Source organism: Centruroides sculpturatus, unplaced genomic scaffold (genome assembly GCF_000671375.1).
Source record: "Centruroides sculpturatus isolate CEXI.00-Female unplaced genomic scaffold, Cexi_2.0 scaffold1184, whole genome shotgun sequence".
Taxonomy (NCBI): domain Eukaryota; kingdom Metazoa; phylum Arthropoda; class Arachnida; order Scorpiones; family Buthidae; genus Centruroides; species Centruroides sculpturatus.
In genome coordinates this window covers 31477-45793 of record NW_019385675.1, presented here as the reverse complement: position 1 = coordinate 45793, position 14317 = coordinate 31477, and the positions used below count along the sequence as shown (strand labels likewise).

Below are 14317 nucleotides of genomic sequence, written 5' to 3'. Positions count from 1 at the left end.
GGGGGGGGGTCGATGCGGCTAAGTGGTCACAACCTTTTTTTTTTTGCTTAGAGAGACCACAACCCACAACGGTTGTTTTTTTTGCTCATACACATACACTTGAAATAAAACTTTACGGTGGGGGTCAATGTAAGGCTTTGGAAAGTGGTTGGGGGTCGACAGTTAAAAAAGTTTGGCGACCCCTGCATTAGAGAGTATTACACACCCAATTAAAGCCGAACTCTATGTGCCTGTGATGTCTCCAGTCACTTAAAAAAAAAAAGACTTTGCAGGCAGGTAGAATTTGGCTTATAGAGGATATTACACACTAATATTGTGGTTTCCCATAAAGAAGACTTCAGAAAAGAGATGTTTGCTATTGCTGAAAATTGTTGAATTGAATGTGTTTTAAAACGTTTTAATGTTAATAACATAATATGAGTAGAATATACTAAAATGTTATAATACACAAGTGTGAATAAAATATAATAATGCATGTTGAGTAATTTACACTTATTGACTTCACTCTTTCAGTGTATTCTGTGAGAATTAAACAAAAATTTATTTTAGGATGAAAATTTTTGATAAATTGGTCTGTTAAAATGAGGGCTTGTTTTATACAAGTGGCATTTAAAAGGTTTTTGACAAACAAAAACATTGGTGAAAAATACTTTTTATTCAAAATATCCTTACACTCTGTACATTGTTTAATTCATCTAGAACACTTTCACGTTTTTGCGTTGAATACTTCGGCCGCAACCTCGCTAATGATTCTAAAAGTACTTAAATAACCAAAGCATTTTGATTTTCACCTTGAATACTTGTATACAACTATGTGTAAAAATATAACCAGGCCTCAGAGTTACTGACTTTTCTCACTTGTACTTCAATTTTTTGAAGTATCATCTTTTCTCACCTTTCATTTTTTCACTTTTTTGATCATTTTTACGTGCTTAATTAAGATGTGGGACCAATCAAAAATAATTTTAAATCCAAATGATCTGCCGAATTATCGACTAGAATTTTCCGGAAGAAAATGCTCGGCCCTGAGCGGGACTGAAAACCGCAACTTCTGCTTAGTGTTGTTAGGTTATAGGAAACAAAAATTTCTTTCACATATGTAAAAAGTCTTTCATGCACTAAAAATCTCTCATTACAAATTCAGAAGCCAATATTGAATAAAGTTATATACTCATGCCATATTGTCATTATTAGCCAAAATCTAGTTCTTCAGAGTTGCATTTATATCTACAGGGATTAAAAATAAATATTTCAAGCATCCCTTCGCTTTTGGCTGTTTTCTAAGAAACTATGCTGAGGGATTAATTTCTCAAGCTGACAACACTGCTACTGCTTCTAAATTTAAAATGTATTATAATTATTAAAATTCACACGAGCTAGTTGCGTAACTTCTTACCTTTAGACAAATTATTTCTTTTCAGACCATTTAATTATTTTTTTATAGCCCAATAATTTGGCAGATCATTTGGTTTTAATTAACAATTGGGTTATGAAGTTGTCGTTTACGAGAATATTTTTTACTTTATCTTTAAATAATTTCATAAAGTTGAGTTAAATAGAATAGTTATTTTAATGATTTCATAGCATAATCACATCTATATACAATATTCCTAAATGTATGTTTAAATTGACTGTAAGTATAATTATTCCATGTAGTAAGTATTATTTTCATAAAATGTGTGATTACTTTATTTGTGAAATACAGTATCCATTTTTTAATCTCATCTCTTATGCTGATTATAAGCGTGCATTAATTGAGACTAAAAAAGTAAACGAAAATGTAAATTCATACGTACAATACACATCGAATCTTTTATTTGGTAAATTTTAGTTGTAAAAAGTAAAACACGTGATTGCTTGCGGGAAAAATTTTCACTCTTCCCAAAAGGTTAACAACATTGTAACGATGTTGCTTTTTATTCATCTGCAGGAAAAAGTTTCTTGTTATTTATGAAATCATTAATAAAACATTATTTTACTTATACTATTTGAAATTGTTTATTTCAGATTTATTAATTTATTTTGAAATCAATATTTACACATCTCAAAGCATTAAAAAATAAACAGTTTCTGATCATGATATATGTCCCAGTGTAGCCAAATTAGTGAAATCAGCATTGACACCACCTGATGGCAATGCTGATATAGAACGGGATTTTCAATTTCACGCTGTGCACTTCTTCCTGATAGAGCATCAATGTCGGAAAGCGTGCTTAAATCAGAAGAAAGTGAAATACATGCGACAGGCCAAGTTTTGTTAAAAGCAGCAAACAAAAAAACTGGAGAAGGTCATTAACAGCAAGAACATGAAAAGTACGGGCAGCACATGTAATACTTGTTAGTGTTAACAATGACATTTAAAGACAAATACTGTCCATATAAAAGCAAAATATCGGTTACGATTTTATTATACAGTACTATATTTCACAATAAATCGTTTATTAAAAATTTGTGTAATTTATGTTTTTCAAAAAAAAAAAAATTATAAATGTTGTAATTGAAAATTTTTAAAAATAAATATGGAACATATAATATCAATAGAACCATCAAAACTTATAAAATTACAAAGAGTAAAAATTCTCTAAAAAGCAAAATAAAGTTACTACTGTATAAAAACTTTCTGTTCAGAATTAAAGAAATCCTTTCCTTAAACATTATGCCGTGAAATTTTGAATTTACAGAAACTTGTAAATGAGGAGAAGTTACTTAAAACTAATAAATAAACAATATTTAATATCAAAAGGAAACAAATGATAATTGATATGTCCACCTGTTTTGCATATTTAGATCTTGAATTTATTATTTTACCTTCAATGGTAGTTTTGAGGACAATGGTAGAAATAAAATACTGTATTTCGTTGCAGATAGAAATTCAATGGCAATTGGTAATTTAAAATTTATTGGCGCGAGTGCTCTTAAAATTTGGAGGACCAAAAAAGCACGATATGACGAGTGACTACAGTATTACAGTATACACAGAAATTTTAAAATATATTTAACTATAACAGAATAAAAAGAAAAAAAACAACTTTTACTGCTATTTTGTTGAGTTTCCTTCCGTGTTTTCACTTTTTTGTCACTAATGCACTCACTGTTTCTGTATTTCAACTTGCTTTTCTCATTTTTCAGAGGGAAAACGCCTGTATAATTGATATAACAATTATAATAATTTTAAAGAATTTTTATTTTGTTGCAAATTAAATGATTATGAAATAGTTGTTTTCAACTACTACATATGTAGACATATTTGAGATATTTAATATTAAATTATATTTAACATTTTGAAATTATTGAAGTTAAATTTCAAAAAGTTTTTATATTAAATTTACTGTAAAAAATGGTATTACAGTAATAATGGAGTAAAACTAGTTCTATTTATCAGTAAGAATTTTTAAAGCTAGGAATTACATATTTCTAAAGTTAAAAATTTTTATTTTTAGGTACAAAGATGGAATATTACTAAATGCTACTGTACATATAAATATGGAAAATAATTCATTAATTATTAAGGCTGCAAGTCTTAAAGATACTGGAAACTATATGTGTACTGATCAAGTCAACAATCTAACATTTGAAGTAAATTGTAAGTATGATATATTTTTTCTAATGGCATGTCTTAAGAAATAAGACTTTTATTTTAAAATATCAGTTTAGTGAATTGTAATGGTGTAATTCTTAGGTTATTTTATGATGTATGTTTGTTTATATATAGTCATGTATCATTATAATTTTTCTTCTTCCACTCACTTCGTTTTACTTGTATTTAATGAAACTTGGGTAGCTTTTCCTAGAAACCAAACTGAACTACTACATAAATTTCATTTGAACATCTAATTTATTTCATGTGGACCATATCAAGAAAAATCACTATACACATTAGCCTGCTTGTCAATACACATTACAGTTAAGGTAGGGCTATACTAGATGCTTTTTGAACAGAAAAATAACAAACAGAAACAGCAAATTATTTATAACCAAGACAGCTGAAAACAAAATTCAATACTGTTCAATTTCTGTTACATGTGACACAAGTCAAAGTGATAATTTTTAAACATCATTGCAATGTTACTGAAGACATTGTATTATTCAAACAATATGACAGAAAAGTGGATATGATATAGCACATGCAAATTATGAACAAGGAACAGAAAAGTGACAGATGTGTTTTTCTCCCTTCTGTAAATACATGGCTTACTAGAAATTTTCTGTGCAAATGATTGCCATATTGAATTGGGCTAATTTACCACTACTATTAATAATAATAATTTTAGATTTTTTAAATAATAATCTGGAAGAAAAGAATTGGCACAGAATGGCAGAATGGGACTCAAATCCACAACTTCAGCTTACTATGTGGATGTGTTGCCAATTATTATGCTAACCAGACCTTCATTTGATCCTCTCCTTCCAGACATATTTAATTTTGGATATAACCATCCACAGTTACTTAATGATGCCAACTGGGGATGACTTCATCCTCTGCCTATAATCACTCACTATGCTTTACTTCAGCATGATATACAAATACATATACAAAAATTTCAAAGCTTCATGTTTAATCATAATCATAAGCCAAATTATTGCCATATTGAATTAGACTATGATTAAATATTAGGCTTTGAGATGTTCGTGTGTGAAAATTTTCAGTGTTCTTGCCTACAGCTTAATTTGAAGACTAGTTATATAATTTCAGACTTAATATTTTTGGTACAATTATAAAGATACTTTCTATATAATTATTTTATGATTGTTTTTAATGTAATTGATTTCAATCATAAAATTAAGTAAATGATAAGTCACTAACAATCATCATTTTAATGTTTTGTGGGCTATTCAATAATATTGCAGTTTGTGTTCCTCTGATGGTTATGTGCATAGCACAGTTGAGTATTATGCTTAAAAGTTCATTCAGAGCATTCATTGATGTTAAATGAGCAAACTCATTTCACAATAAGGGTTAAATTCAGTATCATATATCATCTCTTCTGATTGTTTTCATATTCTGTATCTTCTATACATGAATTAAATGAAAAAATTAATTTTTTTCTTTTTCTACCTTCTTATCTTCTGTCAGATTATTATTATTATTTTTAATATAAATGTTGGAAGTTGCAAATAGAATAAAATTAATGACTTCGTTAAACTATTCAGCATCTCTTTGCACATTTTAGATAAGAATAACTTTAGAAAGACAATCTCCAATTTGATTTCTCTCAATGTATTAAATATTATAGATTGTTCTGATTATTACTTATATTTTCTTACTTTTGGCTATCCTTTTTTCTATTTCCTGCTATCTTTTCCTTTTTCAATTCTTTCCATATTTTCTATGTCTGTCAGAATATTTTTCTGAAGTAATTTGAATAGGATTAATCATTATTGAAGTACTGAAATTTATGAAAAACAAATTTGTTTAGTGTTAGAGTAACAATGCTGTAAAAATTTATTTTTTAATTAAAGATAAAAAATAATTTTATAATTATTATGACTTGAGTAATGAATTAAATAATATATTGAATTTATTTTTTAGCAAAAATTCATATAACACCATTTGCAAAATCTCTGAATCTTGTGCAAGGAGATACTTTAACTCTCCATTGTGAAGCAGTTGCAGCACCTATGCCTAAACTAACATGGTACAAAGGTAAACTTTTTCATTTCTATTGAAATAATAATACTAATAATAATCAGAAAATAAGATCTTTTAAATACTTATGCTAAACTGTTAACAGATGATGAACTTATCAATGGAACTGAAGACAGAGTTGAATTTAGAACTGATGATGCAAATGTGTCACATGCTAAACTGATTATAAAAGATCTTGATTATGAAGATAGGGCTACCTACATGTGTCTTGCAGAAAATGGAATTGCTGAAGCTGTCAATGCAACTATTTTAGTGAGAGTAAAAGGTAAATTACATTTGTTAGGATAAAATAAATTCTCTTTACTTATCGTTATTGTATTTTTAGACAAATTAGCTGCTCTCTGGCCCTTCCTTGGAATTTGTGCAGAAGTTGCTATTCTTTGTGCAATTATTTTTATCTATGAAAAGAAGAGAGTCAAGCCAGATTTTGATGAATCCGACACAGATCAAATTCCTGAAAGGTATTTAAATTTAATGTAAATTAATGACCAATTAGGAATATTTTTAATGTAAGTGAATTGTTTCAGAAACACTAATTAAAATCATATTAAATAGTTCAATATAAGTTTGATAATCTCTGAACTGATTATTTTTATCATTTATTAACTGATTCCTATGTTTATTGTTTTGTTCAATTTGTCAGAAATTAAGAGTTAATTTTTATCATCTACTAATAACTAATGACATTAATTAAGCATTATTTTTTGTTAGAAAATCTTAGTCAATAAAGCAATCATAGCTCTAATTTTTATTTATTTTGCTTGCAATATCTTTTACTCTGATTTAATTTGAAAAGCCATTTGAATATTTTTTTTCCTTCACTTCTAATATTGTATTTTCTCAATGTTTAAATTAGTTTTTTCATGCAATGTTACTTGACAGAAATGAATTTATCGAATAGAACATGTATACACATAAACATACAGTAAGAAAAATCATTTTTCATTATTGTTTATATCATTTTTTGATAAATGAAATTGAAGATAATTAATAGAATAAAGTTGAAAATTTGTAAAATATTATGTCAGTTTGTTTCACAAAAGCAAGAGCTTGTAAATATCAGACTTAAAAAATATTTTTCAAAAATAGAAACTAAATTTTTATAATAAGAATTACAATGGTAAATTAAAAGTATTTTCTTATGCTTAAAGTGAAACTAAAAACTTGCAACTTTAAATACAGGATCTATTTAACAGCATGATACAGTAAAAGAGTGACTATCTATATCAGCGTAAGACTAGTCTCCTCCAACCTTTTTCATATATTGACACATTTTAAGAATTTTTTCATTGATCATCATATGTATATATTTTAAGATCATTTTAAATATATTTTCGAAACTTTCGAAATATAAAAAATTATAGTGAAAATGCTTTAAAGAATATTAAAATACCTGTTGTACTGTATATGCTTATATAAAATGTAATCTGCTTTCTTCTTTTACTCCATTTCAAACTTTCATTGATCTGTAAGGTGTCAATATTGACCTTGTTGGGAAGCTTAAGAGATAATGAAAGATAAAAATTAGGAAATGGAAAAAAATAAATTTTCAGATAAAAGCAACCTATCAACATACCAATAAAATAATAGTTGATCAAAAATAATTAATGCATGCAAAGAATTTTTGGAATCCACATTTGTGCCATCTCACTTGAGTCCTTATAAGATAGATCTAGCTTATTAAGCAAAAGATACTCTAAAATAGTGCAGTTGAAATCTTAAGCAAAGGGAGCTTCTGCTGACCATACAGATAAACGATAATTAACTGGGATTGAAAATTAGAGATCACAAAACTGAATGTGACAAAGCTAAGTGATGCCTCAAGATTCCCTTTCTGATAGCTAAATTTTTTTTACTAGTTTATCAATATGGTATGTAAATTTTCATTGAAAAATCACTCCATAAGAATGAACATAATTTGCTGTCCACTAATATAAAAATTATAAATTAATTTGGATTAATATTTAATAGTGAATAACACACACATACTGTTTGGATACATTCATTTTGAGATTGAGACATGAGAGAGGTGACAAATATTAATCAGCTTGTAAAGTTTCTGGATTAAAGTTGATTTTTAGATTAACTTATGTTAATCTAAAAATATAAAGATTCAGATAAGCAATAAAAAGATGACCTTAAAAGGGATTACTGAGGAACTCCACTTACAGGCAAATTACAAACTGCAGGAATGTGGTAAAAAAACATTATCACACTTTGAAAATTAATTCGTTTTCTGCAAGTTATATTCATGGACATCAGTAACTTGCAGAAAATAGAGAAAATGACAAAAATTGAAGTGATTAAAAAAAATTAAGTTAAATAGCTAAAATGTGAAATAAGTTTGTCATCTAGTTGTTTTTAAAATGTCTGTCTAGATTAAAATCTCACTGAAACTTGAAATATGACACTTTTGCCTCTATCCCAAGGTTTACAAAACTTCTGCCAAGAGTGAAATTATAGAAAAAAGTAGTCCCAAGATTTAGGGTTGAAACAGATGTTTTATTTGTTTTAACCCTAAATCTTGGATTTCATCAAGTTGATAGTTGACTGTGTCTCAACTTATGTTCCTCTGTAACCTAATGGAACAACAAAACATGACTGCAGTACAGCATAGTGACTAATTCAATATACGGTTTTCCCAGAATAAGCAGATGGCAGAAGTTGTCAAGTTTACACTTTATTCCATATTAATAAATATGAATATTCATATGTGAAATCAACATTGTTTGAAATCACACACATTGCTAGGTGTGAAGATTTTTTTCCAGCTAGACATTAAACATGTATAATTACTATGCATCATGTCTGTTAGTATGCACTGTTATGTATTATGAACTGTTAGTATCTTTAAATTTTTGTGTTTAAATTAAATTACATTGCCTAATGAAATATGGTTAATGAACTATGCCCAAAGAATATGAAATTATTATTGCAAGTAATCATTTTTCTGAATAGCTATTTATCTTATACTGTAAGTTTCATACTAGTCTCATGAAGCAGAATATAGTAATGAAAATTCCTGTTTTCACTTTTCAGACATTTTTACATACTGAAATGTATCAATTAACTCTGTCATCTTCTAGAATATTAAAATTTAATTTTTTTTATTTCTAATACAGTTTAAATATAAATTTTTCTAATATAAAATTTTTTTGCTTTTTATTTAATATATAGTGAGAATAAATTTAACATTGAGGAAATACAAATTTTATTTAATTTTAATCTTTATCTTTAAAGATTAAATATTCAAATGATATTAAATTATTCTTTATCATAACATTTTATTTTCTTAACTTAAAATTTTGTATATTATTATTTTACAATTATTAAATATTTGTGAATGTTATTAGTGATAACAAAATAAGTCCTTAATTATAAATATTATTCTTAACTAAAAATTTTAAATGATTTGTTAATGATACCACTGAACTTTGAACTTAAATACTGATTTGTATTTATTAAATAGTTTATTCTCATAGTGTGAATGATTATTTTAAATATATATATACATATTTTTAAAATATTAATTTCATTTTATCTAATATTGAAAATTTCTATTTTTTTTTCTATTTTTAGCAAAGGTGTTGCTGATAAAGATAAAGTGACAGATGTAAGACAACGGAAATAATGCAAAAATTTTTCATTAAAAGTTTCACAAAATTATTAACAAATTTGACCAAAGTTAGAAAATTTTTAGAATTAAATATATACATATACACACAAAAACCAGCTGGAGTACAAAACCAGTTTTCATGCTAAGTTTGGGCATCAGCAAAAGTTCTTAAAACTAAACAAAAATTACAAGATATATAACAGTATACACTGAGCATATGATGATCCACACTTGTGCCAAGCAGCTTATGATTCAAAAAAAGTATAATCTCCAATATTTAAAGTTTACAAGTTACTGATGCTTTTTGAAAATATTGATACAGTATATATAAGGAGATATATAATTGTTTAATATCAAGAGACCATAATTCTTTTTTTCTTGTATTTTAGTCTGTTTATTACATTACATTTTTAATACAAACTATTCAAACAAAAATTAGAATATATCATAACATAGATCCAATATATAAAACATTTTTTAGCGATAAAAATTCACCAAACACTTACGGTTGTTTACTGTTCGACAAATTTAATCACTTTTCTACTCTATCAAATAGAATCTTCGAATTCAATTTTAACAGTCTTAAAGTAATATCTTTCACTTGATTATAAAAAAAATATATATATATATTTCAATAGTTTTCCACCACATATTTAAACTGATAAAATTATAGTTAATGCACTCTTCTTATCTCCAAAATGAAAAATAGGAGAGTAAAATGATTTAAAAATTTATATATATGTATATTTGCTTAAATTTCAATACATCATATCACATATACATATATATATATGTCAGATTATATACTTAGATGTATTTTTAATATTGGGAAGGATTTGAATCTTTATTTTTTCCTTGTTCTTTTTTAAGTATTTATATGTATGTATATCAGATTTAGATTAATTTTCATATCTTCATGGTTGCTATTCCAAGTTTCCAATCTCAATTATAAAACTTGTATATCTAATATTACATGTTATATGTATTTACCCATTCCATATTGTAAACATGATCTCCATTCCTCTCTACAGCCACTATTCTTTGATTTGTCTTTCTCTGCAAAAGATTTTTAAAGGAAAAATTAACTTCAGTTATTCTTCTTTAATATTTTCATAAAGTTGCTATATAGTGCCTAACTTTAAATAAATTGTATTGAAATTTGTATATAAATGTAATTATAAATGTATAAAAATTACGAAATTTTTTACGATTCTNAGAGACCCCAAAAAATAAAAATTATTTACTTTCTTACTACATATATTTATATAAAAATATATATAATATATAAATTATATAGAAGTCTCATTTATTAAAATTGTGTGTGCATGAGTGTGTGGAAAATCTTCTGCTTTGAAAGATTTCATCAAATAATCTGTGGCACAAATAAAGAGGTTAATATATATATTTTCCTTGTTCAGAACATTGCCAATATCCTTTTGTTTTTTTTTATAACTTTATTTAATCCTGTAAAACATTTTGATTGTAATGAATTGGATTAATTATTGTGAGAAGAAAAAATATATAACAAATGCCATTTGAACAATAATTTTATATCTTTCTTCAAAGAAAGGCTTTGTAATATTCCATAGTTATCTGATAGTTCTGTTTTAATAGTTTAGAATTTAATAAAATAAAAAAATTACTAAAATAGATTTCTTTTAAGATATTATTAATCCAGATCAGGACAAAGGTCATGTCCAAACTGTGAATTTGTGAAGATGTAATTTGTAAACAAAACTTTGAGATATATAATATATCTATATATATACACGCAGTATATTTGTTCTGATATAATTTGTGTAGAAAATTTGATCAATAAAGTTTGGAAGTCATCTGTTTTGCATTTAATAATGTGTGTATATTAGTTTTTTAAATAACAAAAAAGTGGTTGCTATGGTAATAACTATATAGGGGTGAAAAATCGTTACCATGGTAATTTCGATTTCCGGTGTGTCAGATAGTGCTTCGGAATAAATTTCTTTTTTCTAACTTAATGCTACTAATTTGATTTAGTTTCATACAGCTTGGATACGTAAGAGGATTAGAAAAATTTATTGATTTAATCTATAATACAACAAAGGTAAGAGCTATAATTATACTTTGTGGAACATCTTTTAGTTTTAAGATTAAGAAATTTTTTTTTAAAACTTGAATTAGCATGTTACTAATTTAAAAAAAAAAAAACATACGCGTAAGTATTCTTTAAGCATTAAAACTTGAGAAAACAACTTTCTTCATATTGCAGTGAAGCAGACAGCTTTTCTGCAATGTAATTAACATTCAGGATCGAATTTAGTCCAGACGCATTGATTATTGGTTGGAATTAGAACAGTGTGTCACACTTAAAATCGGCTCGACTGAGATGATGAAACAGTAATATAAATTTTACAGGAAATTTTTATGAAACATTAATGAAGTAAGCTTTATTGGGAATATTTGAAACTTGAAATTACAAAACTAATCCCTATATTATATGCAAACTGAGGGAAAACATTCTCGGAAGCATTGAAGCTATTGACATTAATATTTTAGGCAAATTCAGTCTGGAAGTGATTACGCGTACACAAAAGTGCATAGATGCTCAAGGAAACTTTCAGTATCTAAGTTTATGTACTTTTAAATATTTCTAAGGAGTGTCCTTTGCCTAAATACATTCGTATCTCTTCGTGACTGGGGCAGGTTTTACATAAGACATTACTGCATCAATTTGCCATTTACGAATTATCCAGCAGCTAAGTTGGTACCGACAATATAGGCTGAGTTGAAGTGTTTGCATATAGTTAATTTTCTAACGAATTATAAATCCATTCATAGTATTACAGTGGTGTGCCGTCATTGGAAGCGGTGGATGCGCCGCTTCCCTTGTATTTTCTAAAAAATAAATACATATTAATTTTAATTATACGAAAATAATCGCACAATATTTTATTATAACCGCATTATGTATCTTATTACAAATTTCTATACTATACGTGAAAAAAAGATAAGATCGCTATTGTATATTCGAATATTAGTGACGGAGTGGAAGCGCTGTACTGTCCCATCTTTAAGGGAATGTAGAAAAAACGTGTACAATTCTTGTATAATGTTAAAAACTTAACTATTACTTTGACAGCATCATTTACAACTAAATTTAATGAATGAGAGAGATGCACATGATACAGAAAAAGCTCTAGACTTTATTTTCCTTAAATTTACGATTTATGTATCCGTTGTCATAAAAATTTGTCTTTTCACTTTTCTTGAGACTACAAATATTCGAGTAGAAAGTAACTGGTTTCGATTTACTTCTACTTAAGAAGTAATTAAATAATTAAGCGATTAGGGAATTTGGGACATAAACAAAACCCTGATGAAAGAGCCGAAATTTTACTTAAACAATCTCTAGCCGAGTACAGTGGAGACTGATTTTTTCGTATTATTGTAATAAAGAGAAATTTTTTNATAGAAACCACTTTCTCCTAAAAGTCCTTCGGGGAGACATTTTTGGCAGATTGCCTATGAGTTGTGCTGTCCCATCAAACCAAATCCGTACTTTGGTTTACATTCAAATTTCAAAAAAAAATGAGTTTTCTCCCGAACCGAACCATCTCAAACTCAAGGATTGATGTGTTTTAGTGTCTCGCTCATCCCGCCTCCAATATAAAATATTACAAGCGATATAACATGAAATAAATTCATACATGTATATGGCAAATAAGTATAGAGTCTTCAGTTGAACGACTTGGTTTTACATCCACCAAAGAAGACACCAAAAAAAAAAAACAGCAAAATGTTCCACTTGACCGTAAACTATTTGATCCAATTGGTAATGGCTTGGCTGCACGACTTGATCAAAAAGGAAGAGCAGTCTTATTTTTATCTATTAAAATTTTATTTCGATTATTGAACCTTCTTACAGAACCTTATACCACTATTATTAACTTTTTCTGATTTCCAATTACTAGTTTAAAAATACCTCACTCCTTAAAAAAAATAACTGAAAAATAGGTTAAGATATAAAAGGGAAAAGAAATTTTTATCGAGAAAATGCGTTTTATGTACACAAATTTATAAAAAGTATTATAAAGTTAAAAAGTTAATAATTTATTAAATTTTTAAAACTTGATCAAGAGTAACAATGTATAACAAGAGTAATAATATCGAAATAAATTAATAACACGACAAACTTAAATAAAAATGACGCTAAGTTGATGTATTAAAGTATAAATAGAACTATAATTAATATGTGTTTAACTTTAGTGTTAGTTTCTGTCACTTAATTCCAGATTGAAACAGACAATTGTTACCAGAAATGGATTCTTCAAAGGACTCAATGGTCACTACTCTTCAATTCCAACCCGAAACGGGTGGATAACAATAGAAATAAAGTTAAACTGATCGATCCTTATATTAAAATATACTTTAATAGATCGATCTAGCTTCATTTTATTTTTATTTAATTAAAAACAGTCGCCTTTTCTACTAGATACTACGCCAATACAACGCAAACTGAGATCACAATCGAGTAAAGAATAGCGTATAATTTTGAATCNTGTATATATATTTCAAATTCAGAGCGAAATTAAACTCGTTTAATTGGTAAAACGTCTATGTGTTTACCTGTCCGCGTTAACATTTCACACCAGTACATCCACCACACATTTAATTTCACCAAGTAAGTTTTTATTATTTTATTTTTAATTGTAGCCCTTATATCGTGGCTAGAGATTCGGAATGTAATTGTGATATTAAAAATGCATTTAGAGAAGTCTACGGTTTTTACTGGCTTATCAAATAAACGATACGAATGGACACTAAGACTATCATTGACGCGCAATTGACTGATTGCCCCTGGATGTCGGCTTCTTGCAGAAACACAGCTTCCCTATCGTCAAATGTCACGGCACGCCACTGTTGTATTACCTTAATCTTAATGCACTATTAGCGCTCCGCGTGTTTATAACTACAGACTGGATTTAAAATCTTAGAAAATTAAACTAAATTTCTGAAACGAGACTGACTTTAATCAAATGAGATAAAATACGTAACTTACTTAAATAACGTTTATAAAA

General features: G+C 27.2%; 1 protein-coding gene across 1 annotated transcript in view; it reads left to right on the top strand.

Moving 5' to 3' along the window:
* LOC111641107 (basigin-like) overlaps window positions 1–9812 on the top strand; it is an 11631-nt gene extending 1819 nt beyond the window's left edge. Inside the window, exons 2-6 of the mRNA XM_023387227.1 lie at window positions 3441–3583; window positions 5531–5644; window positions 5733–5912; window positions 5973–6108; window positions 9227–9812. Coding sequence (XP_023242995.1) covers window positions 3484–3583; window positions 5531–5644; window positions 5733–5912; window positions 5973–6108; window positions 9227–9278 — 582 coding nt within the window. The 5' untranslated portion in view covers window positions 3441–3483 and the 3' untranslated portion in view covers window positions 9279–9812. The remainder of the gene's footprint in view (window positions 1–3440; window positions 3584–5530; window positions 5645–5732; window positions 5913–5972; window positions 6109–9226) is intronic.
* Window positions 9813–14317: the final 4505 nt, after the last annotated feature.